This window comes from Myotis daubentonii, chromosome 6 (genome assembly GCF_963259705.1).
Source record: "Myotis daubentonii chromosome 6, mMyoDau2.1, whole genome shotgun sequence".
Lineage (NCBI taxonomy): Eukaryota > Metazoa > Chordata > Mammalia > Chiroptera > Vespertilionidae > Myotis > Myotis daubentonii.
This window is the reverse complement of record NC_081845.1, coordinates 37,544,649-37,567,910: the sequence shown is the minus strand read 5'-3', so window position 1 is coordinate 37,567,910 and position 23,262 is coordinate 37,544,649. Positions and strand designations below refer to the sequence as shown.

Here is a 23,262-nt window from a genome sequence, read left to right as displayed (position 1 = left end):
AGAAACAAAACTCAGGAAAGAAGGATTGGTACTCAAAGTTAAGGAGAGTATTTTTGACATCTGGGGAAGAAAATGTGAAATGAGTATATTTGTATAGAATTAAAATGAATTGCAAATGGCAAAAAATGAAGTCAGTAATATCTACTTTTTTCCTTTCAGGTTATGCGTTGGACCCTTCATTAGATAATCAAGTAACTACTAAATATATTGGTTCTGTAGAAGAAGCTGAAAAAAATCAAGGTAATTTATTTGAAATTATTTATACCTATAATTACTGTATGGAGGATTGACTTTAGACAATAGGAATAAAACTAGTATTTTATTTAGCTGTTGATTCTTCTTTTAAGTTGAGACAATAGTATTGCAGTTTAGAACTATTACAGTTTTACAGCTTTGCCACTTACTAGGGAAGATAATTGTACCTATTTTGGGAAGTTGTTCTGAGTACGTGGCACATTGCCAACCTCGTAGAAATTATTCAGTAAATTATAATTAATGCATAGCTGATTTTATCATTTTATTTCTCAACACTAATGTCAAGCTACATTTTAATAGCAGAAAAAATGTTATTGTGCTTGCCTGTGGAGATTATCTTTGAAGAGTTGCTTTGAATGTTGAGTTTTTGTTTTTTAATATATTTTTACTAGAGGCCCGATGCACGAAATTTGTGCAAGGGGCTTGGCCCCCGCCGCCACTGCGGCTGCGGCTGCGGCTGCCTCTGCCTCTGCCTCGGTGTGGCAGCCGGGGACCTCTGCCTCAGCCTCCACTGCCACAGCTTCATCCAGAATATCCGGAATGTCGTCCAGAAGGATGTCTGGTCTAATTAGCATATTACGCTTTTATTTTTATAGATTGATTTCAGAGGCGGGGAGGGAGAGGGAGAGAAAAACATCAATTATGAGAGAGAATCATTGATTGGCTGCCTCCTGCATGTCCCAATACTGGGGATTGAGCCCACAACCCCAGCATGTGCCCTTGACCAGAATCAAACCCAGATCCCTTCAGTTCAAAGATCGATGCTTTATCCACTGAGCCAAACCAGCTAGAGCTGAATGTTGAGTTTTTTAATGTATTTTAAAATACATATTTGTGCTCATTCATTTTGTGTTATTCTAAGGCAAAGTGTCGTATTCTAAATGCTAATTTAAACAAAGCTCACCAGCTCATTGGAACCTTTTTCATAAAAGGCTCATTAAAAAACAGAATATAGCAAGATTAAATTGCCAAGTTTTTCTCAAAAAGTGGTAAAATCCGCTAATGTAGGTCTCTGATTCATTAAAAGGATTGTGTCCATAGCTGGTCTTTTTCTACATATATTAGAATTTGCAAATGTTACAGTGTTAGAAAATTTCTTTGCCCAGAACACTGAATCCCTTTTTATATTACTTGACACATTTATATATTTGTATATCTGGCACATTTATATAGATTTTATTGTGTGTTTTTTAATAGATTTTTGGTCACATGAATAATATAAAGTAAAATTATATATATGCTGCTATTTCTTTAGAAAAATCTATATTTGTGATGTCTATTTTTTTAAATATAGGTTTAACTGTGTTTGAAACTGGTCAGAAGAAAATAGAAAAGAGGAAAAAGTTCAAAGAAAATGATGCATCTAACATTGATGGTTTCCTGGGACCATGGGCAAAATATGTGGATGAAAAAGATGTAGCCAAACCTTCGGAAGTAAGCTTTGATGTTTTTCATTGTCAATTCAGGTGTATGCTATATTGCTATTAAACCTATATTAATAAATGAGGTTTCCTTAGAGAACCAAATGACTCATTAAAATTCTCTGCCTTGCTTAATTGAGAAAATACAGTAAGAGTTGTTTTTCTTTAGAATAGTTTTACTTACATTTTTTTCTGACTTACTGTCTTCCATACTGTTTCATTGTAATTTAATATTGAACAATTTTTAATAAAAATCACCTTGATAATGCTATTATGCTGCCATGGTAGCTGTTCTTCTGATACTAGATATTCAGGTAGTAACTAAAGAATCAGCCTTTCTATAATTTTAGAATTGATGTAGGTTTTACTTATTTAAGTAACATATCTATATTGTGGTTTTTTTTTTTAATTCTACTATGAAGTAAAGCAATAGACCCCTACCCTTTTCCTCCCCACCTCCTAATTTCAATATGAGTCAATTACTATTCTAGGTCTGAGGTATATAGCAGTGGACAGGATCAAGAAAATCCTATTCTCATGAAATTTTTATTCTAGCTGTATCTCACATCCAATAACATGCATATTGTTATATTATATTAATATAACTCAATAACATACATATGCTACTATTTCTTTATTTTAGACTTCATCTGTCAACATCTTTGTTATTGTAGATAAAGATTTTCTACTACCCCATTTTCATTCCATAAAAATTGTGTCACAAATCTACTGACATTGCTTATATTCTTATGACTATGTAACAACACTGTGCACTAAAATTCAGCTTCCTGTCTGGTATTAGGCTTTCTAATTGCCTTATCCTTTCACTTGCATAATTAACGTAATATGTTAAACTTATTTTTAGGTGTTCCAGGATGGGTTTTGTATTAAATGAGTTTAAAATCATTAACTAGTACCCATTATGTGTTTAATATCATTTTGTAATCTGTTGAAGAGTTGAGATTGTTATCCTGGGAGACATACTTAAAGCTATTGATTCAGCAAAAAATGGACCTCATTATAAAGAATTTATAGCCACCTTTGGCCATGATAGGGTCCTAGGACATCTATTTTAAAGTTGACTCCTTATTTTCCTTAGGAAGAACAAAAAGAATTGGATGAAATCACAGCAAAGAGGCAGAAAAAAGGCAAACTGGAAGAAGAGAAGCCTGGGGAGGAAAAGACCATCTTACATGGTAATATATTTTTTATGCTTCTTCATTTTTATGATAAACTTTCAGATATTCCCTCTGTTCTTTGTTCATATAATATCCATTGCCCTTATTAATCAGCTGCTACATTCATTATATTAAGAATTATATTGGATATTTTGTATCCCCCCAAAATTACAACATTTTTATGTTCTAATAGATGATAAGAAATAGCATGATTAATGATAGTCACAGATAATTTTTTTAGTGCTAATGAGTTTTTAAAATGATAAGAAATCTGAATGGTCTAACATGTTTTTTCTTAAGATAAAGTTGACTCTCTTCAGTAGTGCTTCAGTAATTTTATTTTAACCTTTTGTTTTTAACACAAATCAAATATTCTCCAGGTCTCCTCACAGCTACTAAATTATATTTTAAAAGAATAAACTCTGTTTTCATGTGAACAGATTGGAGATTAAGATTGTTATACTCATTTTGATTTGTGGGAGGAAATGCATATACACCAAAATAAATTATAAATATTCTAGAAAGTACCTGGTTCATTAATAATTAGTTATATTTTTTAAAGTATGTAGTGGTTATCTGAAACTGGAAAGAATAATTTAGTACTGATAGTATTGATTATTCTAATGTTATATCACATATCAATATTTAGGTTTGATAAAGCCTTATTTGGTTTCTCAAGTTCCAGTTTTTATCCCCAAGGAGTTCATTTAGCACTGTGGTCCTGCAGCCACAATAACAATAACAGCCAGCGTTTATTTAGTACTTACTCTGTGCCACGCATGCTACCAAATGCTTTATTTACACTATGTCTTTTAATTCCCACAAGTTAATTTATTGTAAAGTCTGTGTTGAAAGTAGAAAAGAGAATAGAAAAGGAACCTAGAAGGGCATAAGAGAGGAAAGCAGGGAAAAATGATAGCTGGTATTATTTTTGTTTGTTTTAACTTCTTTCTTACCCTGCTTTGCTTCTGATTCTTTGTCAGTGACTCACATGGCCCAAGTATTATTTTTCCTTACCTCGCTGTAATCATACTGAATAAAGTCCTTTTTTATATATATTACTAAATCTGTAACTGAATAAAACAAGTATTGATCTTACTTATTCTCTGGGTATTTAGGAATTCCAAAATACTACCTCACTACCTCTAATTGTAAATAACAGCAATGATTTTAGGTAGCTAAATTTTAGCTAGTCTTGGTCTTACATCAGAGTATTATTATCTAAACCTTAAAGTGGAATAATATCTTTATAAATAAAATGGTCGTTATCATTTTAAGGATATAGATTTCATGCTATGGCTTGTATTTGTTCATTGCTTTCCTTTGCCTTCTTATTTCAGTTAAAGAAATGTATGACTATCAAGGCAGGTCCTATCTTCACATACCTCAGGATGTTGGTGTTAATCTGCGGTCATCTGTGCCACCTGAGAAGTGTTATCTCCCCAAAAAACAAATTCATGTGTGGTCCGGACACACAAAGGTAAGCAAATTGGTTGTTTTTGTTTCTTGTATAATAGTGAAGCCAAAATAAAGTTTCAGCTATTGATGTGGAATAGTCACTATTTCTGGTAAAGATGTAGGGAAGTCAAAATAGAGCAGGGAAGTCAAATTGAAGAGAAATCTAAGTTAGGCTTTGGAGGTACCCACATGCATCTGTCACAAGTGATGACTCAATCTTCAAGGTTATCTGGATTGGCCATGACATAAGAATTTGTGATTCGGTGTCCTATCCCCTTATGGTAGCCCTGGACATTCCCTCCAAGTTCCTGCCACAATTTGCTTCCTCCTGGGCGCCAAGTCAGTGAGTAATGGGCTTGTACTAGCACCAGAGCCGCAGTCCTTTTGCTTAGGCTCTTGAGTTTATTACCTTTCAAAGAAGATTAGATGTTCTCTAGTTTATAAACTATGATAATATTTAAACTAATGAAGAGACAAGTTACTTAAAAACTTTAAATGTTGATAATCTTTGTCATCTGTGCTATTCCAAGCACCAATTTATGGCTGTTAGCAAAGAGCAAAGAAGGGAGAGGGGTGGGGGCATTAGCACTTGATTGACTAAGAATTCCTTGAGGTGAGGAAGTCAATATTAAAGATTAAAAAAACAAATCTTTAGAAGTTTAGTGTCAGTAAGGGCTGCTCTTGGACTACTAATAAAGCTTATTCTGGGTGTATAATTTTTGGAATGAAGAAAAATAGTAAGTTAAGTTGCTTAAAAATATACTGTCCTTGTGTAATTTTAGCTGATTTTAGAATGCTTCTGATTGATAACTGTAATACATTTTCGTAGGGTGTCAGTGCTGTCAGATTGTTTCCTCTCTCGGGCCATTTATTGCTGTCTTGTTCCATGGACTGTAAAATTAAGGTGAGTTTTCAGTAAGAGAGTAGGAGTGCTACAAAACTAGTGCTTTGGTTAAATCTTTTTGGTTAATTATAAATAAATTTGGATTTGTTAGGCAATCAGAGGCTAGTTATTTTCTCTTAGGCCCTATGAATGCAGCAGTTTATGAACTGCTTCTAAACATGTTGATTCAGATATGGCTCTATGGTCCAGTTGGCTAGCCTCTTTTTTAAGCTTAGATAACTGATTAGAATGTAATTAATCACTTTGGCTTTAGACACATAAATGCTTAATCATTAGCAATGCATTTTTATAGAGATTTTTGTATATGTAACGGAGTTCATTTGTTCCTCAGAACCTTATGAGGTAAAAATGATACAAGATAGAAATCCTGTTTCTAAAGAGTAAATAATGTGATTCATCTTTTTTGTTTTCAGTGCTAGTAGACACCAAGTAGCAGGAATGCTCCTAGACTCTTCTCCCATTTTTTTGTAAAATCCCTGTGCTATTTTATTTATTTATTTAATGTGTGTGTGTGTGTGTGTGTGTGTTATATCATTGATTTTTAGAAAGAGAAGAGGAGAGGAATAGACAGACAGAAATATCGATGAGAGAGAAACATCATCGATTAGCTGCCTCCTGCATGCCCCCTACTACAGATCGAGCCCACTTGTGCCCCAACTGGGAATTGAACTGTTGACCTTTTAGTTCCTGGGTCCACGCTCAACCACTGAGCCACCTTGGCCAGGCTCCTCCCACTTTTTATAGTCTTGGAAAACTTCATTTTAGGCCCATGTTCTGCTATAGAATATGTGGGAGGAAAAACTCAGTTGCCAGTGCCTGTCAACTTGAGTATAGGAGAATCTTTTTAAAAATCTTTAATAGAATAGTTTTTATCTCTTTTGTGTCTTGTTTGTCTGGTTTGTTATGATGGTCAAAAATATCAACCCTGTAGTGTTCTTGGGACTTGGAAAGTTTTTGTTTTGTTATGTTATTTTTAATTTTTATTACTTGATTCCAGAGAGAGGAGGGAAGGGAGAGGGAGAGAGAAACATCAATTGTTTTGTTCCACTTATTTATGCATTAATTGGTTGCTTCTTGTATGTGCCCTGACCAGAGATTGAATCCACAACGTTGGCATGTCAGGATGACACTCTAACCAACTGAGCTACAATATCTATAAAGGGTGATTTATTTATTTATTTTTTAACGAGAGCAACCATTTTGGCATTTGTCTGTACTTGAGAGCTTAAAATAACAGGTCAACAGTTTGAAGTAAAAAACCCTTATTTCCTTTAACTTTTACTTCTTAAAAACTATGTTAATTAAGATGAAAGTTTTCTCTTTTACCAATTAAAACAGCATAGAATACAATTTCTATCACTTCTATAACCGTTAATTAGACACCTGTTATGTGCAAGAGCCTGAGGATAAAAAGTTATTAAGGCACTGTCTCTGCCCTTAGGATGAAAGTTTCATTATGATTTTAATGATCAGATAAAAAGCATTCTGGTTTCAAAGAGGAAGCATTCCTCAATAGGAAGGTAGCTAGGTAAAGGGGGAGAGGGGATAGGGCATAGACTATGTCTGAGAAGAGTGAATAGAATGAATCAGCATGGTGTGCACTGTAAACTGCAGTTTCATGGTGCTGGAGCCTAAAATCTGAGAAATACAGAATGACTACTCAGTCATAAGTAAAGGACCAGGGCCTGGAGGTCCTTGCCTGGTTATGCTACGGACACTGAGACTTTATCCTCTTGGCCCTTAGTGGCCAGGAAATGCCTTCTATTTTAGAGGACTAGCAACACTGTTGAGAATTGCATTTGATGCAGGCAAGAATAAAGGTACTTTGAAGCTATTGCATAAATTCACTTTAGATGTGATGAGAATTATGAGCCTGTTACCTTTTAGTCTGGATCATCATTTTCATAATACAGCTTCATAATACAGCTTCTATAATACTTGCTACTTCGGGAAAGTTCAAAAAAAGCCTTTCAATACCAAAATGTTATAGACATGACAGTTTTAATAACAATTATTTTAAAAGTAGTTCATGGTATTACATCAGTAGAACTTTTTTCTCATACTGAATACAGAAAAGAACAAGAAGAAAACAAAAATCACCTGCATCAGCTCCACCTAATTTCTGGTGATATTTTGATGTATCTTTCAGTATCTGATTTCAGAGTTTAGTTTTAAAATGTATGTGTGTGTGAGTGTGAGTCCGTGAGTCCAAACAATGCAACACAAACTGGAATCACCAAGCAATGAATTTAATGATATATAATGCCTTTGGTTAAATCCCCTGTACACACACACAGATATGCACACATATAGCCAGCATATGACTGTTGTTACTGATTGAAAATTGTCGTTTTTTCAGTCTAGTATTAAATTTAATATTTGTTTGTATTGTTTTTTCCCCCCAGCTATGGGAGGTTTATGGAGACAGGCGCTGTCTGAGAACATTTATTGGTAATACTTCTTTTCTCCCTGACTATAAATCTGTTTGGGAAAACGTTTAACTTTTTATCATCATTTACCGTAATTTTACTGGACTAATATGAATGAAAATCTTCACAGACCTGAACTGAGTCCTGAGGAGGGAGTAAGTCCTCTCAGATAGAGAAAGAAAGGGAACTAGGAAGAGTGAGCAGCAGAAGCAAAAGTGTCAGAAAGCATGCTGCTTTGGGGGAACCACGTATATTTCAGAATTGCCAGGGTGTGGGATGATATGGTGAAAAATGAAAGTGAGAAAAGCAGCTGAGGAGGGAGCAGAGTATGGAGGACCAGGTGTACTATTAATAAGGAGTTTAGATGCTGATGATGTTTTTTTGAGGGCTCTGAGAAGCCCAACATTAAAAGCTCTTGCAAGAAAGCAACATGATCAGGTTTGAAGCTTACAAAGAGCACATTGGCAACATGGAGGATGCTTTGATGGAGCAGGCCTGGAGTCAGGGAAATGAATTAAAAGGTTATTTCATCAGTCTGGATTAGAGATAGTGAGAGCCTGAATTAAAGCAGCAGTGAGAGAGGAAAGAATCAAAAGTTAAAATCAGTGGAACTTAGTAATTGGATGTGAGTGATGAGTAAGGCAGGAATCTAAAGTGACTCTCAGATGACACCAGGATGAATGCTGGTGTCATTCACCAAGAGAGGAAACAGAAGATGATGCTGAGGTTTTGGACTCATTGAATTTTGGCTGCCCTTGGGGTTTTGAAATTAAAATGTCTAGTAAGCAATTAGATGCCCAGGTGTTAAGATTTGAAGAGAGGTTAGGAATTGGATCTAAACACATAGAAAAAGATGAGATTGAGAGAACTCCTTGAAGCAACGAAGAGGGCCAAAGAGAGGACAGCTTTGTGGCAGTCTAGCCTTTTTGGTAGAGAATGGTTTATTGTCTTTGTCAGATGTTGTGTGAAGACTAGTTATGTTTCCAGATTTAACTGTATTGCATTGAAACACTTTTGTGTGAATTTTAGTGGCTCTGTTTTTAGATTGAAGTAGGAGGTGTTCTGCAATGCTGTATGATTTTAGAGCCTCGCTGCACAAGTAAATACTGTCCAAGCTGTGTAGCAGCCTGAAGATTCATGGGAAGGCTCTCAGCAGCATACAGGGGAACAAAATGTCTCCTGCAGATGTAGTGGATTTGGTCCCCCATTTGTCTCCCCGGCACTGGCAGACAGTTTTTCAGTGGGAAGCTGAAAATGTCCTGCTTAGGAAGATGGTAGCAGCTCTCACTGGGACTGCTGCTAGAGACAAGATACCTGATTGCCTAATTGCTGTGACACATAGTGCCTCGCTAGAGGTCATTGGTGGTGGTGGTTCAGGGCTGCTGTGTGTGGTTGCCCTGCACATTTTGCACTAATGTATTTGGCAGTCTTGGTGATGCTGGGTGGTAAAAAAATATGAAAGTTTCTGCTTTCATTTAGCCATATTTTATTTATCCCTGTAACTGTCAAAAGAATTGATTGGTCTGGCAAGAATGATTTCCAAACAAAGTACCGTAAAATTAATTTATTGTCAACATGCAATCTTAAAACAAAATAGAAGCTAGTATTTGTTTTCAAAAAGGCTGAGTGTCAGATTCTGAATCTATTTCTATGAAATTTGGTAATGTGATCACGCAAATATGCAGTTATTGAATAAGGGCTACAATTTTCATGAACTTGAGGTTTAGGTCACTGTGTTTTTACTTCCAGGTTAGTGAGTAATCAGAGTGAACCTCCAAAATGTCACCAGTCATTTCTCCTTCATTGGCAATAATTGGCCTATTGTGTTTCCTTAAATTCTTAGCTGTTTAGTCATCAGTTATATATATTACATGTTAAGAAGTTGCCATGACAGACTTTAAAAAAAAAACTTAGACCTTTTCTCTTGGTTCTTACCTAAATGTTATGCATCAGAATCACCTGAGGAACTTTTGACGGGGGAACCACCTACATTCCCAAGCCCACATAAAACCTATTCTGAGTTAGTAAATCAGGGGATGGGGTTTCAGTGATTTTTTTTTTTTTTCTCACAGATGGCTTAGAAAACACTGTTTAATGCTATTTTTCTTATGGTGTTTATGTTTGAAATAAAGATACTTCACCTCACCTATATTTCTATTGTCTCTGCCTTTAGGTCACAGTAAAGCTGTTAGGGACATCTGCTTTAATACTGCAGGAACACAGTTCCTCAGTGCAGCTTACGACAGGTATCTTAAGCTCTGGGACACTGAGACAGGTAAGAGCTCACTTATACTAATAGATACTTAAATTATAAATTAGCATTTTGGGGGAGGTTTGTTTTTTTCCCTAAATATATTTGTATTTATTTCAGAGAGGTAGGGAGAGGGGGAGAGAGAGAGAAACATCAATGATTAGGGAGAATCATTGATCAGCTGCCCCCTGCGCACCCTACACTGGGGATTGGGCCCACAACCCAGGTATATGCCCTGATCGGGAATCGAACTGTGACTTTCTGGATCACAGGTCGACGCTCAACCACCGAGCCACGCTGGCTGGGCTAAATTAGCATTTTAAAATGAAATGTGTGTGGTGGTCTGTAGCAAAATGGTATCTTCTCTAACTGCTAATTCTCCTATCATTGACTATCAGCTTATATCACTTTGTAGAGTTGAAGCTCAGCTGAATAAATAGCTCTTTCACTATGAAGCTTTGTTTCCACCAAATGCAATTTATAAAGCAAACATATTGATAGACAAAGATGTTTGAAATCTTTCATTGACTATTTAATTGATCTTTTTGTTGCCCTATATCACCTAACACACAGCCTTGCACATAATAGAAGCACAGTAGATGTCTGATGAACAGAATTAAATTTAACCGCCCAAATTGATTAAAATGTAGGTCTAAACTCCCATGGTCCATCCAGTTGGTTGTATATATTCACAGACATGAAGTGCATCAGTACATTGTGGCTAGTAAAAGTTTGTGTAATTAAAGAACCATCTTTCAATCTTGCTGGGTTTTAAGGATAAAGATAATGCTAACATTTATTGAACACTTTGTGTTCACCAAGCATTATGCTAAGTGCTTTTATTCAGTATCTCATTCAATCCTTAAAATATCCCTGTGAGATAAGTACTATTATTGTTATAGAGGAGAAAACAGGCTTAACATCTTCAGGGTCACACAGCTAATAAGTAGCCAAGTTGTATTCATACGAAGATCTCTCTAATGTCAGAGCCCTTATTCTTAACCTCTTTAGCAGTGGTCCTCAACTCTGACTACCCATCATAATCACCTGGAGACTTTTATCTATTCTGCAATTGTTGATACAGATTTACTTTTGAAAAACGTATTTTTAATCATTAAAAATCCGTGAGAAGGAATGATGTTTCTAATAAAGAACAATCAGTTTGCCTTTCCTCAGAATTTATTAAGCAAATAATCTTTAGATCTTAATCCCAGGGTTATCTTTAAGTGGACAAATTTATTTTGCCTATTTTAACTTGGGTCTTTGGTTTTAGGACAGTGTATATCAAGATTTACTAACCGAAAAGTACCCTATTGTGTCAAGTTTAATCCTGATGAAGATAAACAAAATCTCTTTGTGGCTGGGATGTCTGATAAAAAGATTGTGCAAGTAAGTCTTTCCACAGTATTTTTATTAAGATTCCTGAGGTTTATGTTGTCTCTGGGGATGGAATAAGGAATACTAACTTGTTTAATGTTGGCTACTTTTAGGGACTGCTGATGCTCTTCTTAGTAGAAAATAGTAAATTCATAAAAACATGATGTTGGAAATCTTTTTATTTCTCCACTTTCCATAATTACGATCTTTCTTTGTTTTCATAAATCTGCTCCACTTCCGTCTTTACCTCTTCTCGTTTATACAGTGGGACATTCGAAGTGGAGAAATTGTGCAGGAATATGATCGGCATTTGGGAGCTGTCAACACCATTGTTTTTGTTGATGAGAATAGGAGATTTGTGAGCACATCTGATGATAAGAGCCTTAGAGTTTGGGAATGGTGAGTTTCAATCAGTAGAAAATCTGATATATAAAAGAAGCAATTTAAAAATTTGTGGGCAAAGACGAGCCCTGATAATATGTAGCCATTTGAATATTTTTCAAAGGTGAGTTCTGGCTTGCCAGTCAAACTGTTATAACTATTTAAGTATCCAGAATATCGAAATAAAAATTTAAACATGATACTTTTCATAGTCTTTGGATAATCTATCTAAAGGATATATATATTGAGTCACTTTTCTGGCAGCGGTGAAAAGTTTTTATAGTGCAGTCTTATATCCTCTATTAGCTGTCTTATTCATCTTTGCAAAATGACTAATGAGAAGTAGGCGCCACAAATGTGTAGACTATGCCAGTTTGAGCGGAAGATCCTGGCCTCAGAACCAATCCAAATTAAAAAATCTCAAATTTTTAATGCCTGCATTTTGACTATTTAGTACTGAAAATTGCCTATGTCATCTCCCTTGTTTCCTGCCTGCCATTTATAGTCCATATGGTAGAAAACAGTGTTTTTACCTATAATCAGAATATACAGGTTGGGGAAAAAAGTAGGTTTACAGTTGTTTGTATGGAAAATAATGCAATAGTTTATAAATAATAATACAAGAATAAACTCTGTTTTTCATGTACTGACAACCTACTTTTGCCCCACCCTGTATCCGTGAATTTTGCTTTCCTAGAGAGAGAAAGGGAAAAACAGTTTTCTAAAATCAAGAAATACTAAAAGCTAATTTCACTAAGTGTCATAGATCATGTTTTATAATTATTTCCAAAGAAATGCATAATAAGCTTTTTAAAATTAATGCTTGAATGGAGCCCAGCTTGTTTTTCTAGTCAGCTATGAAGCACAGCTTAACTATGGTTACCTACAGCCTTGCAAGGAGTATGTCTTCCCACCCCCAGAAGTTGTTCTGCTTTAAGAAGTGGGAAGCCTTAAACTGTAGCTAGGCGTTTCCCTCTGAAACTAAGTCCCTTCAGGGAGCTGAGCAGGTCCCTAACCACTGTCAGAGCAATTTGGGTAATTGAAAATTTAATGTAATTTAACTGCAGTTTCTCCCACACTCACCACCAGTAAACCCCTTCCAAATGACCTCCCATAAAGGGAGAGTTAGCATCATCCTTAGTGCCCATGATCTGAGACTATAACCAAGCTCTTTCTTACTTTAGAAATGATATTACCTGCAGAAAATCTGATAATGGACACCAAGTTTTATATGAGTCACCTTAGACCGGTGGTTCTCAACCTTCCTAATGCCGCAACCCCTTAATACAGTTCCTCATGTTGTGGTGACCCCCAACCATAAAATTATTTTCGTTGCTACTTCATAACTGTAATTTTGCTACTGTTATGAATCGTCATGTGAATATCTGATATGCAGGATGTATTTTCATTGTTACAAATTGAACATAATTAAAGCATAGTGATTAATCACAAAAACAATATGTAATTATATATGTGTTTTCCGATGGTCTTAGGCGACTCCTGTGAAAGGGTGGTTCGACCCCCAAAGGGGTCGCAACCCACAGGTTGAGAACCGCTGCCTTAGACCATTTGCACAATACTCTGAAGAATAAACATCGATAAACTTGTTTTGTTTTGTTAATAGACTTTAACAATTTAATTATACTTACACTTTCAGATGTTTGTATCTTCATGTAATAGTGCAGCTCCATTTAAAAATGTACAGTGATACAAAAAAATTGGTAAATATTTAAATGATGCCACAGTCACAAGGCTTTAAGAACATTTGTGCTCTTTTCTAAAGAAGAGCATTGGTCAGCAAAATATTTTGATTAAGTTAAGTGGTGATATTAACAAGACTTTATTTTTTTTTTCTTCTCAGAGCTTAAGAAATACTCCTAGAGTCATAATAGTATTTGATTATAAATGATGGCATTCTTTAGATTTCAGTTGAATGCTCACTGCTATTGGAGCCTCCCTAACCAGTCCTCACATGAGTTTGGTGCCTGTTCACCATCATTGCAGTAACCCTTTGCTTTCCATAGCTTACTTGTTCCTCTTCCCTGAGCAAGTTCTTAACCATGAGAAAAGACCTGTGTCTGCTCTCCATCTGTCCCCAGCACCAGCACAGTGCCTGGCACGTAGTATGTACTGCATATCTAAGGAAATCATTGTTGTCATAATCATTAATTATATTATACTTATTGAGCCCTTTCTATGTGTCAGGCACACTAAACTTTCTGTGTTGGATCAAAATGATTCCAAAGCTTGAGGTCTTTTTTTTTCAGCTTCACTGAGTTATAATTGACAAATAAAATTATATTTAAAGTGTATAATATAATGATTTGATATACATTGTGAAAGGATTCCCACTAAGTTAATTAACATCCATCACCTCTTTATTTACCCTTTGTCGTTTGATGAGAACTTAGGTTCTCCTGTCTCAGAAAATTTCAGTTACACAGTACAGTATTGACTGTAGTCACCATGTTGTACATTAGATCCTCAGCCCTTAACTCATCTTACAGCTAAAAATTTGTGCCCTATTCAGTTTGTAGCCTCAATTTTTTTCCCAACCCCTCCTCTTCCCCAGCCCTTGACATCCACCATTCTACTCTCCACTTTTATGAGTTTGGCTTTTTTTTTTTTTAATATATATTTTATTGATTTTTACAGAGAGGAAGGGAGAGGGATAGAGAGTTAGAAACATCGATGAGAGAGAAACATTGATCAGCTGCCCCCTGCACACTCCCTACTGGGGATGTGCCCTCAACCAAGGTACATGCCTTTGACTGGAATCTAACCTGGGACCCTTCAGTCCGCAGGCCAATGCTCTATCCACTGAGCCAAACCGGTTAGGGCTAACTTTTTTTTTTTTTTTTTTAAGAATGCACATATAAATGATAGTATGCAGTATTTGTCTTCCTCTGTTCAGCTTATTTCAAATTAGCATAATGCCCTCCAGGTTCATCTATGTTGTCACAGATGGTGGGTTTCTTCTTTTTTAAGGTCAATAATCCTATATAATAAAAGCCTAATATGCTAAGTGTCCAGTCATCCATTCAACCAATCAAAGTATAATATGCTAATGATATGCTAAGGCCACTCAGCCACTCACTATGACGTGCACTGACCAGCAGGGAGAAGACAGTCAACCAGTGGACCAGTCGCTTTTATTATATAGGATTGTAGTTTTGGGCTTAAATTTTATTTTATCTGATGTAAATATAGCTATCCCTGTTTTCTTTTTGGTTTCCATTTGCATGGAATATCTTTATCCCTCCATTTTCTATCTACGTGTGAAATTGAAGTGAGTCTCTTGTAGGCAGCATATAGTTGGTTCTTGGTGTGTTTTGTTGTTGTTGTTTAATCCATTCAGCCACTATGTGTCTTTTTGGAGAATTTAGTCCATTTACATTTAAAGTAATTATTCATAGATATGGACTTACTGTTGCCATTTTGTTAATTGTTTTCTGGTTAGTTTTATAGTTTCTTTGTTTCTTCCTCTCTTTGTCACTTGAAGATATTCTGTAGTTGTATGCTTTGATTCCTTTCTCTTTTATGTATATATTACAGGTTTTTGCTTTGTGGATATGATGAGGCTTATATAAACATGCAGAACTTGAATTCATAATTATATGGATGGATAGTTAGGTGAATGTGACCCATCTGGTGGGAAGAGAGGATAACTTGTATCTAGATTCCATAGTCAGAAAGCATGCGAGGCTCAGTCTTGCTATAAAGACAAGCAGGGAACAAAACTACCTCAGGATCCCTCGAACTATCTTAATCACATATAGCCATACCCAAAATCAATTACTAGTAATATTAGCAGCATGCTTGGGAGAGAAAGGGAGACCCTGACCACCTCAAAGTGTAGGAAAATTATTGGCTTTCAGACAAGTTCTGTTTGTTAAACTTTTACATCCGGTATCTGCTTAGAGTAGCACAATGATAAAGGAAAACAAATAAAAGAAAACTTGGTTTTCTTGAGCATTACTCTATAGTTTTAAAGTATAGGAGATTATTAGATATTGAGCAGCCTGTGATATTCTGGTTGGCTAAATTCATAAGATGTCACAGACATGTTTTCACCCAGTTGTTTTTATTTTGTTAAAATATTTTTAAGCCCCTGACAGTTTTGCTCAGTGTATAGAGCAGCCGTGGGCAAACTACGGCCCGCGGGCCGGATCCAGCCCGTTTGAAATGAATAAAACTAAAAAAAAAAAAAAAAAGACCGTACCCTTTTATGTAATGATGTTTACTTTGAATTTATATTAGTTCACACAAACACTCCATCCATGCTTTTGTTCCGGCCCTCCAGTCCAGTTTAAGAACCCATTGTGGCCCTCGAGTCAAAAAGTTTGCCCACCCCTGGTATAGAGTGTCAACCTGAAGACTGAGGATCCCAGGTTTGATTCCAGTCAAGGGCATGTACCTTGGTTGCAGGCTCAATCCCTGGCCCTGGTCTGGGCACATGTGGGAGGCAACCAATCGATGTGACTCTCACATCAATGTTTCTCTCTCTCTGTCTCTTTCTTTCCCTTCCACTCTCTCTAAAAGAAAAAAGAAAGAAAGATATCCTCAGGTGAGGATTAACAACGACAACAAAAATATATATATTACATATATATATATATATGTATATATATATATATGTATTTAAAAGAAAATTTAACAGGTTGATACTACTGGTTATCTTATAGCTTTAAATTTTTATAGATTTTTGTAAGGGTTTTTCAGTTATTCATTTCCAGACTGAAGATCATTTGTAAGAGAGGTTATTAATTTATTATACTGAATTACAGTTTCCAATTAGAAAATAGTGTTGTGTTTATTAAATATAACTGTGCCTCGAAGGCATATTTTACAAGCAATAATGAAGTTCACAGGGTGTTCAGAATAATTTCTTGTTCTAGAGCTCATTATACCAAGAGTCCTTGGAATAAGGGATAAGTTGAAATTTTTTTGTTTGCTTTTAGTAAAACTTGGTTGATATGAATCTGGACTATGGCTCATTTAATTTAGAAAATTCACTTATGTTTTAACCCAAATTATATAATTACTACCTACTAATAATAAACATGAGGAGGAAAAAATAGTTGGACCTTTTTCAAATTGAGGCTCTTTTCAATACATTTGAGTCATTCTGAATGTAATTGTCACTGGTACCTCAGATGTGTAAAGTATTGACTTGATAAATGATACTGTTCCCCAGGTAATACCTTAAAATGTTTTCCTTTAACCAAGACCCTGATAGAATTTTTTTTTTAATCATTTGCTTCTTCTTCTAGATGGATAAATGGATAGAGAATGTCCTTACTTAAAGGCAAATTGTTGTTGTTGTTGTTGTTGTTGTTATTATTATTATTTTCCATTTAATTAAAGTCTTGGAATTTGAACCATAGTTTGAAATTTAAATTGTTGCTTTATATTCTGAGATAATATGAAATTACATTTCCCACACATTGTAAAAAAAAAAAAAAAAATTGTCGTGAAAAGCAACAAGACCAAAACCCTTCAGAATTAGTAAAGAATTTTTTATCATGGAGAATATTAAAAATAAAAAGGCACTTTGATGATTCTAAATTTAGGTGACTAAGTTTTGGATTCGTTTTGTTTTATCCTTTGGAACATTCACATGAGAATTTTTTAGTGCTATTTCTTCTGTACCATACACATTTGTAATATTTTACATATAAACTGAAAAATAGAAAGTGTCCAAGTACAAGCACTTAATCTTTTTTACCTGTCCTGAAATTCATCATTTTTGGAGGGGCTCAACCTGCTTGCAGATCCCTCTATAGCTTTGCTTACCCTCCATTTGCATTGCTGACGACTCTTTAGCACTCTCACCAGCTTGCAGAGTAAAGTTAAGGTTGACTGACAGGTAAAATAAGAATGTTTCCCTGTAGCTTTGCCTCAGACATCTTGCTTCTGCCTACCATGACACATTTTTAGATGAGCTTATTATTAAAGAAGTTTTAGTAACAGATTTTTTTAACATAAAGGCCAAAGTTTAAATCAAATAGAGTTTAAAGATTAAATCATTGACACTGTTATAATTATCACAAAGTCATTTGTAAAGTAAAAGATTTATAATATGCAATAGAATGTCATTTTGTGATTTTTCTCCCCCCAGAAAGTTTCATGAAAGGTTTATTAAATATATTTTTTCAAGAGTTCTTTCATATATTTCTTTGGTTCAGAGATAATTCTTCTAAAGGTACTTTTTAAAAATTACTTACTCTGATATGCTATTTTTAATATTTAGGGATATCCCTGTAGATTTCAAGTATATAGCAGAACCCAGTATGCACTCAATGCCTGCAGTGACTTTGTCTCCAAACGGTGAGTTAGAATGTGTTTTAAATGAGTTTCTAAGACATGGTGTGATTTCTCTTGAAAAGAACCTTGGCCATTCTCTCTGAGGGCAATTCTGTCACAGTGCCATACTGTATAAGGAAAATTTTTCATTATTAGAAGTAATCATTGGTTTTCATATGAAGTCACTTCACCCAGTCTCTTGTTGTTTTTTTAATGTTTTTATTGATTTCAGAGAGAGGAAGGGGGGGGGGGAGAGAGAGAAAGAGAGAGAGAGAGAAACATTAATGATGAGAGAGAATCATTGATTGGCTGCCTCCTGCACACCCCCTGTTTGGATTGAATCCCCAACCTGGGCATGTGCCCTGACCTGGAATCGAATCCTGACCTCCTGGTTCATGGGTAGATGCTCAACCTCTGAGCCACACCAGCTGGGCTCTTGTTTTCTACAAGAAAAAAATAAATGAAACAATGATTTGCAACTAATGTTGACTAAGCATCTAAGTATTCCCATCTGAGGATCAGGTTTTTTAAAACAATTCTCCTTCCAACAGAATCGTATTCTACAACTCATTTAGTGATTTATTATGAGTTCTTTTATTTTGGTCTGGTTCCTCACAATGAGAACATCTTAGCATTTCACTGTAAAATATTTTCTCAGGCAAAATAAAAAAGATAAATCTGTTTAATACTGTTTTTGTTCAGTAATGCATTGCCTTTTAAGAGCAAGGTAATTTATGCTATAGATGTACTGACCTTTCAACAACTTTAATCATAACTTGTGAAGCCTAGAGTCTTTCTAAGTGAAACTCTGCATTCATTCCCCCATTCTTAGCTAAAACACATAGGTGTAACAGTAATTCAGAAATCCGTTTAGCCTGATGATTGGGCCTTAGAACTTCTGCCTCTGGGTCAGTCTTAGACATATTCAGAAGGCATGGGGACCAGGAAGTAATTATACAGGTGCTAGAGTCTGTCACAGCAGAAAGAGTCGGGGTGTGTCCGGTGGCTCAGTGACACTGACTCCCCGCCCTGACTCTGACTGTCAGAGGTTGTGATGCCGCATCCATCGTGGCCCTTGGGCATCTCAATCTTCCAAGTTAAAAATTCCTTTTACTCTTAGATTGTTGCTCAGTGGGGATGGTTTTTTGGTAGAAGTTTACATTATAGACTTATAGACCTAGACCTTGTTCTTTTTTTTTTTTTCCAATATATTTACTGAGATTACTTTAATCTTAACTTTTTTGGATATAGTCTTATATATAATCCTAGGTTTTCTCATCTAAAGTTAATTTTTCCTTCCTTTTTTGTAATCAACATAGAGAAGTCTCTTTCTCCCCACGATTCTATTGTCTATATTTAATACAGATTCATTTCATAAAATTTTACTTTATTTCTGTATAAACTCAGAATATCTGTATATCCTTATTTAAAGATGAGTGTTCAATGACACAGGATTATATGAGCAAATTCCATTATTTTATATACAGCTACCTCTTGTCAGTGACAGATTGTAACATTTTACACGTGGTATGGTAAATTTATTTTCCTATTATTATAAAATAGTTGGGAACAAAAGAATATGAGTGACTGAATATATTTAGAATGAAAATTCTTAAAAAAAATTTTCTCTCTAAAATGTCTTATTTATTGAATTTGCAGGGAAATGGCTAGCATGCCAATCAATGGACAACCAAATATTAATTTTTGGAGCACAGAACAGATTTAGATTAAATAAGAAGAAAATTTTTAAGGGCCATATGGTAGCAGGCTACGCTTGTCAGGTGGACTTTTCACCAGACATGAGGTAAGTTTAAATCTTCTCATGTATTTTTATATTCAAATATGATGTTATAAACTTCTGTTGTACAAATAATAACACTTTACGTCACTCTCACATATGTAATTGATTGAGAACTATGCAAATTGTCAAATGCCAGATAAAAGGGCAAAAACAAGTTATGAAAATTACCTTCTGCTTTTTTAAGTTCTTTCATATATCTCTTTATATTGCAGTGATGGCGAACCTTTTGAGCTCGGCGTGTCAGCATTTTGAAAAACCCTAACTTAACTCTGGTGCCGTGTCCCATGTAGAAATTTTTTTATATTTGCAACCATAGTAAAACAAAGACTTATATTTTTGATATTTATTTTATATATTTAAATGCCATTTAACAAAGAAAAGTCAACCAAAAAAATGAGTTTGCGTGTCACCTCTGACACGCGTGTCATCGGTTTGCCATCACTGTTATATTGTATAGTCCTGTGCCCTTTAACCACATAAAAGTCCCCGTCTATATAGGCAATGCCATATATCTCTCTGCTTTTTTAAGCAAGGTTTGAAGGACTATAATGGCTATATTGCTGTGGTGGAATGAACACCAGAGGAATTAATCATGTATTGCATTGTTGAAGTTAACAACTTCGCTACAGCTTTTCTGTGTTGAAATCTCAACCTAACTTCTGATTATTTCTAAGTCACACTAGATTTGTGAAGCCTAGAGTCTTTCTAAGTGAAACTCTGCATTCATTCCCCCATTCTTAGCTAAAACACATAGGTGTAACAGTAATTCAGAAATCCGTTTAGCCTGATGATTGGGCCTTAGAACTTCTGCCTCTGGGTCAGTCTTAGACATATTCAGAAGGCATGGGGACCAGGAAGTAATTATACAGGTGCTAGAGTCTGTCACAGCAGAAAGGGTCGGGGTGTGTCCGGTGGCTCAGTGACACTGACTCCCCGCCCTGACTCTGACTGTCAGAGGTTGTGATGCCGCATCCATCGTGGCCCTTGGGCATCTCAATCTTCCAAGTTAAAAATTCCTTTTACTCTTAGATTGTTGCTCAGTGGGGATGGTTTTTTGGTAGAAGTTTACATTATAGACTTATAGACCTAGACCTTGTTCTTTTTTTTTTTTCCCAATATATTTTATTGATTTTTTACAGAGAGGAAGGGAGAGGGATAGACAGTTAGAAACATCGATGAGAGAGAAACATCACTCAGCTGCCTCCTGCACACCCCCCACTGGGGATGTGCCCGCAACCAAGGTACATGCCCTTGACCGGAATCGAACCCAGGACCCTTCAGTCCGCAGGCTGACGCTCCATCCACTGAGCCAAACCAGTTAGGGCCCTTGTTCTTCTTACTAAGTTACATATGGTGAAAAAGGTAAACTCTTTCTCTGTTCTTCATCTACTTTACCAGTTTGAGGTGTTTGAATAATTTGAATTTATTTTTCTTCCCACTGTAGCTATGTGATTTCAGGAGATGGAAATGGAAAGTTGAACATCTGGGACTGGAAGACCACAAAACTCTACAGTCGGTTTAAAGCTCATGATAAAGTGTGTATTGGTGCAGTGTGGCATCCTCACGAAACATCTAAAGTCATCACCTGTGGCTGGGATGGTCTCATTAAGTTGTGGGATTGATGAGGTTAATCCTTAACTATCTAGGATTGTTTTTGACCCAATAACCTATTTAACTATATTTAATTGTTAAATGTGTTGGATGATAACTTGATTTACAGATTATCATTTCCTTACATGGCCTTATAAAGTTGACACATTGTTTGAAAAAGAACTTTGTAAATTTGACTCATATAATTTCATTGGCAACTTTATTTTGTTCTTTATAGATATTATTTATACAGAGAATGACCATCAGTTTTCTATTTGACAAATAGATCCTATTGGCAGGCAGTTTGGGCTCACCCCCAAGACATACAGAAAAGATCCCCTGGGAGTCGGGTAAGAATCCCTCAAGGATTGGGGTTCTGAAGGCGGTGATATAGTTAATGACAACTCAGAAAGGTACCGTGTACTTATCTTAAACAAAAAGCGAGTAAGGAACCGGGACGATATAATTTAATGTGACTGAGAGAAGGATAAAACCACCCACAATTACTGTTTCTATTATTGCCAGCGGGTCAGGTTCTAATCTTTTGGATTGAGAAGTTCCACTATTTGTTATGACACATGTTGTGTATTTTTAGTTGTAAGCCAGCAATTTTCTCTGACTGCAGCATTCCTCTAATTACTAAACAGTGTAAAATACAAATCAGCCCAGAGTTCTTTCCTTGACTTTCTTCCTGACCAGTATATAATAAGAGAATTATGTTATTTTTGAAGATGAAACTCAAGAGAGCGAATCAGAACTTTGGACTTTACTTGTATTTACTGTCAGTAAGAACCTGGCTATTCTTTCATAAATCAGGGTCTCTTAGGCCATTGTTTCAGATATTACTACTGAAATATTTCTCATTGGATTTAGGGCAAAGATCAAAATACCAACTTGTAATTTCTTTGAAGAGTTATATGTCTTACCTTTAAAATATTCTGATTTGGTTTGGGAATATATTCGACAGAACTTTTTAAAATCAATAAAGTTTTAAACATCTTTCTAAATCTTTGAGTAAAATAGACAACCAGGAAAATGGCTAGTGTTCCCCAGTTTGAGAAGCAGTGGCTGTGGTTGGGTTTAAAAATTTGAGATTGTGAAATTAAGATAGCTTCTTGAATACAGTAGCTAATAGCACTTTAGTTGACAAACCATTTCTCTAGCTTTATTACAAATCTGTATCAGATGTTTGAATGTAGTTTGAAATGTTTCGTTACTATGCTAGGAAAGATTGGTTCATAGCTGCTCAGAGTGCTGACTGGGAGAGCAACATCATATTGAGTGATGATATCCTAAGGCCATTAGCTCGGATTCATGTGCTATCAAAGCAGTTTATACTTCTTGTCCTTAAAAACATCCATTTTTAAAAATTAATATGAAAAAAGAAAACTGGTATAGATGGCCATGTGCTGTAGCCACATATAAGTAAATGTCAAAGACGAAAATAGAAAAACGATAAAAGTGGTAGAGCCATAGTTTTGGACACAGAAGCACTCAGAGAGCAGAATACACTGCCAGCTGCTGCCCTTTCTGTACCTGCCAGGAAGGTTGGCCACCGTTCCTCAAGAAGAGAGAATTCAGACGAGACCTTTGCTTTAGTCCCAACCACTGGGTTTCACAAATGTGAATTAATCACATTTGATTAATAATAAAAGAATCGTATATTTAAACTACCTTGTTCAGCACCAGTATTGTGTATGTTACAAATCATTTCTAAATCTGGGTTTATTTTATTGTGTTTTTGACTGTTTCTAAACTAAGCAAATGTGTATAAAAGTTCTCTTTTTTAAAGAAATCCTATTTTTAAATAAAGCATTTTTTAAAAAATGTGTTACCAAAATTTTTATTCTTGGTTTCCTTTTAAGTCTTAACCAAATTAAATCACTTATAGATATTAAATGGGTCATTTTG

At 35.4% G+C, this 23,262-nt stretch overlaps 1 protein-coding gene across 1 annotated transcript in view; it reads left to right on the top strand.

The window, feature by feature from the left end:
• CDC40 (cell division cycle 40) overlaps nt 1-22,502 on the top strand; it is a 54,896-nt gene extending 32,394 nt beyond the window's left edge. Inside the window, exons 5-16 of the mRNA XM_059700724.1 lie at nt 160-240; nt 1,550-1,689; nt 2,776-2,872; nt 4,195-4,334; nt 5,142-5,216; nt 7,622-7,667; nt 9,819-9,920; nt 11,170-11,285; nt 11,539-11,672; nt 17,908-17,984; nt 19,620-19,764; nt 21,206-22,502. Of these exons, the coding sequence (XP_059556707.1) occupies nt 160-240; nt 1,550-1,689; nt 2,776-2,872; nt 4,195-4,334; nt 5,142-5,216; nt 7,622-7,667; nt 9,819-9,920; nt 11,170-11,285; nt 11,539-11,672; nt 17,908-17,984; nt 19,620-19,764; nt 21,206-21,383 (1,331 nt within the window). The 3' untranslated portion in view covers nt 21,384-22,502. The remainder of the gene's footprint in view (nt 1-159; nt 241-1,549; nt 1,690-2,775; nt 2,873-4,194; nt 4,335-5,141; nt 5,217-7,621; nt 7,668-9,818; nt 9,921-11,169; nt 11,286-11,538; nt 11,673-17,907; nt 17,985-19,619; nt 19,765-21,205) is intronic.
• Nucleotides 22,503-23,262: the final 760 nt, after the last annotated feature.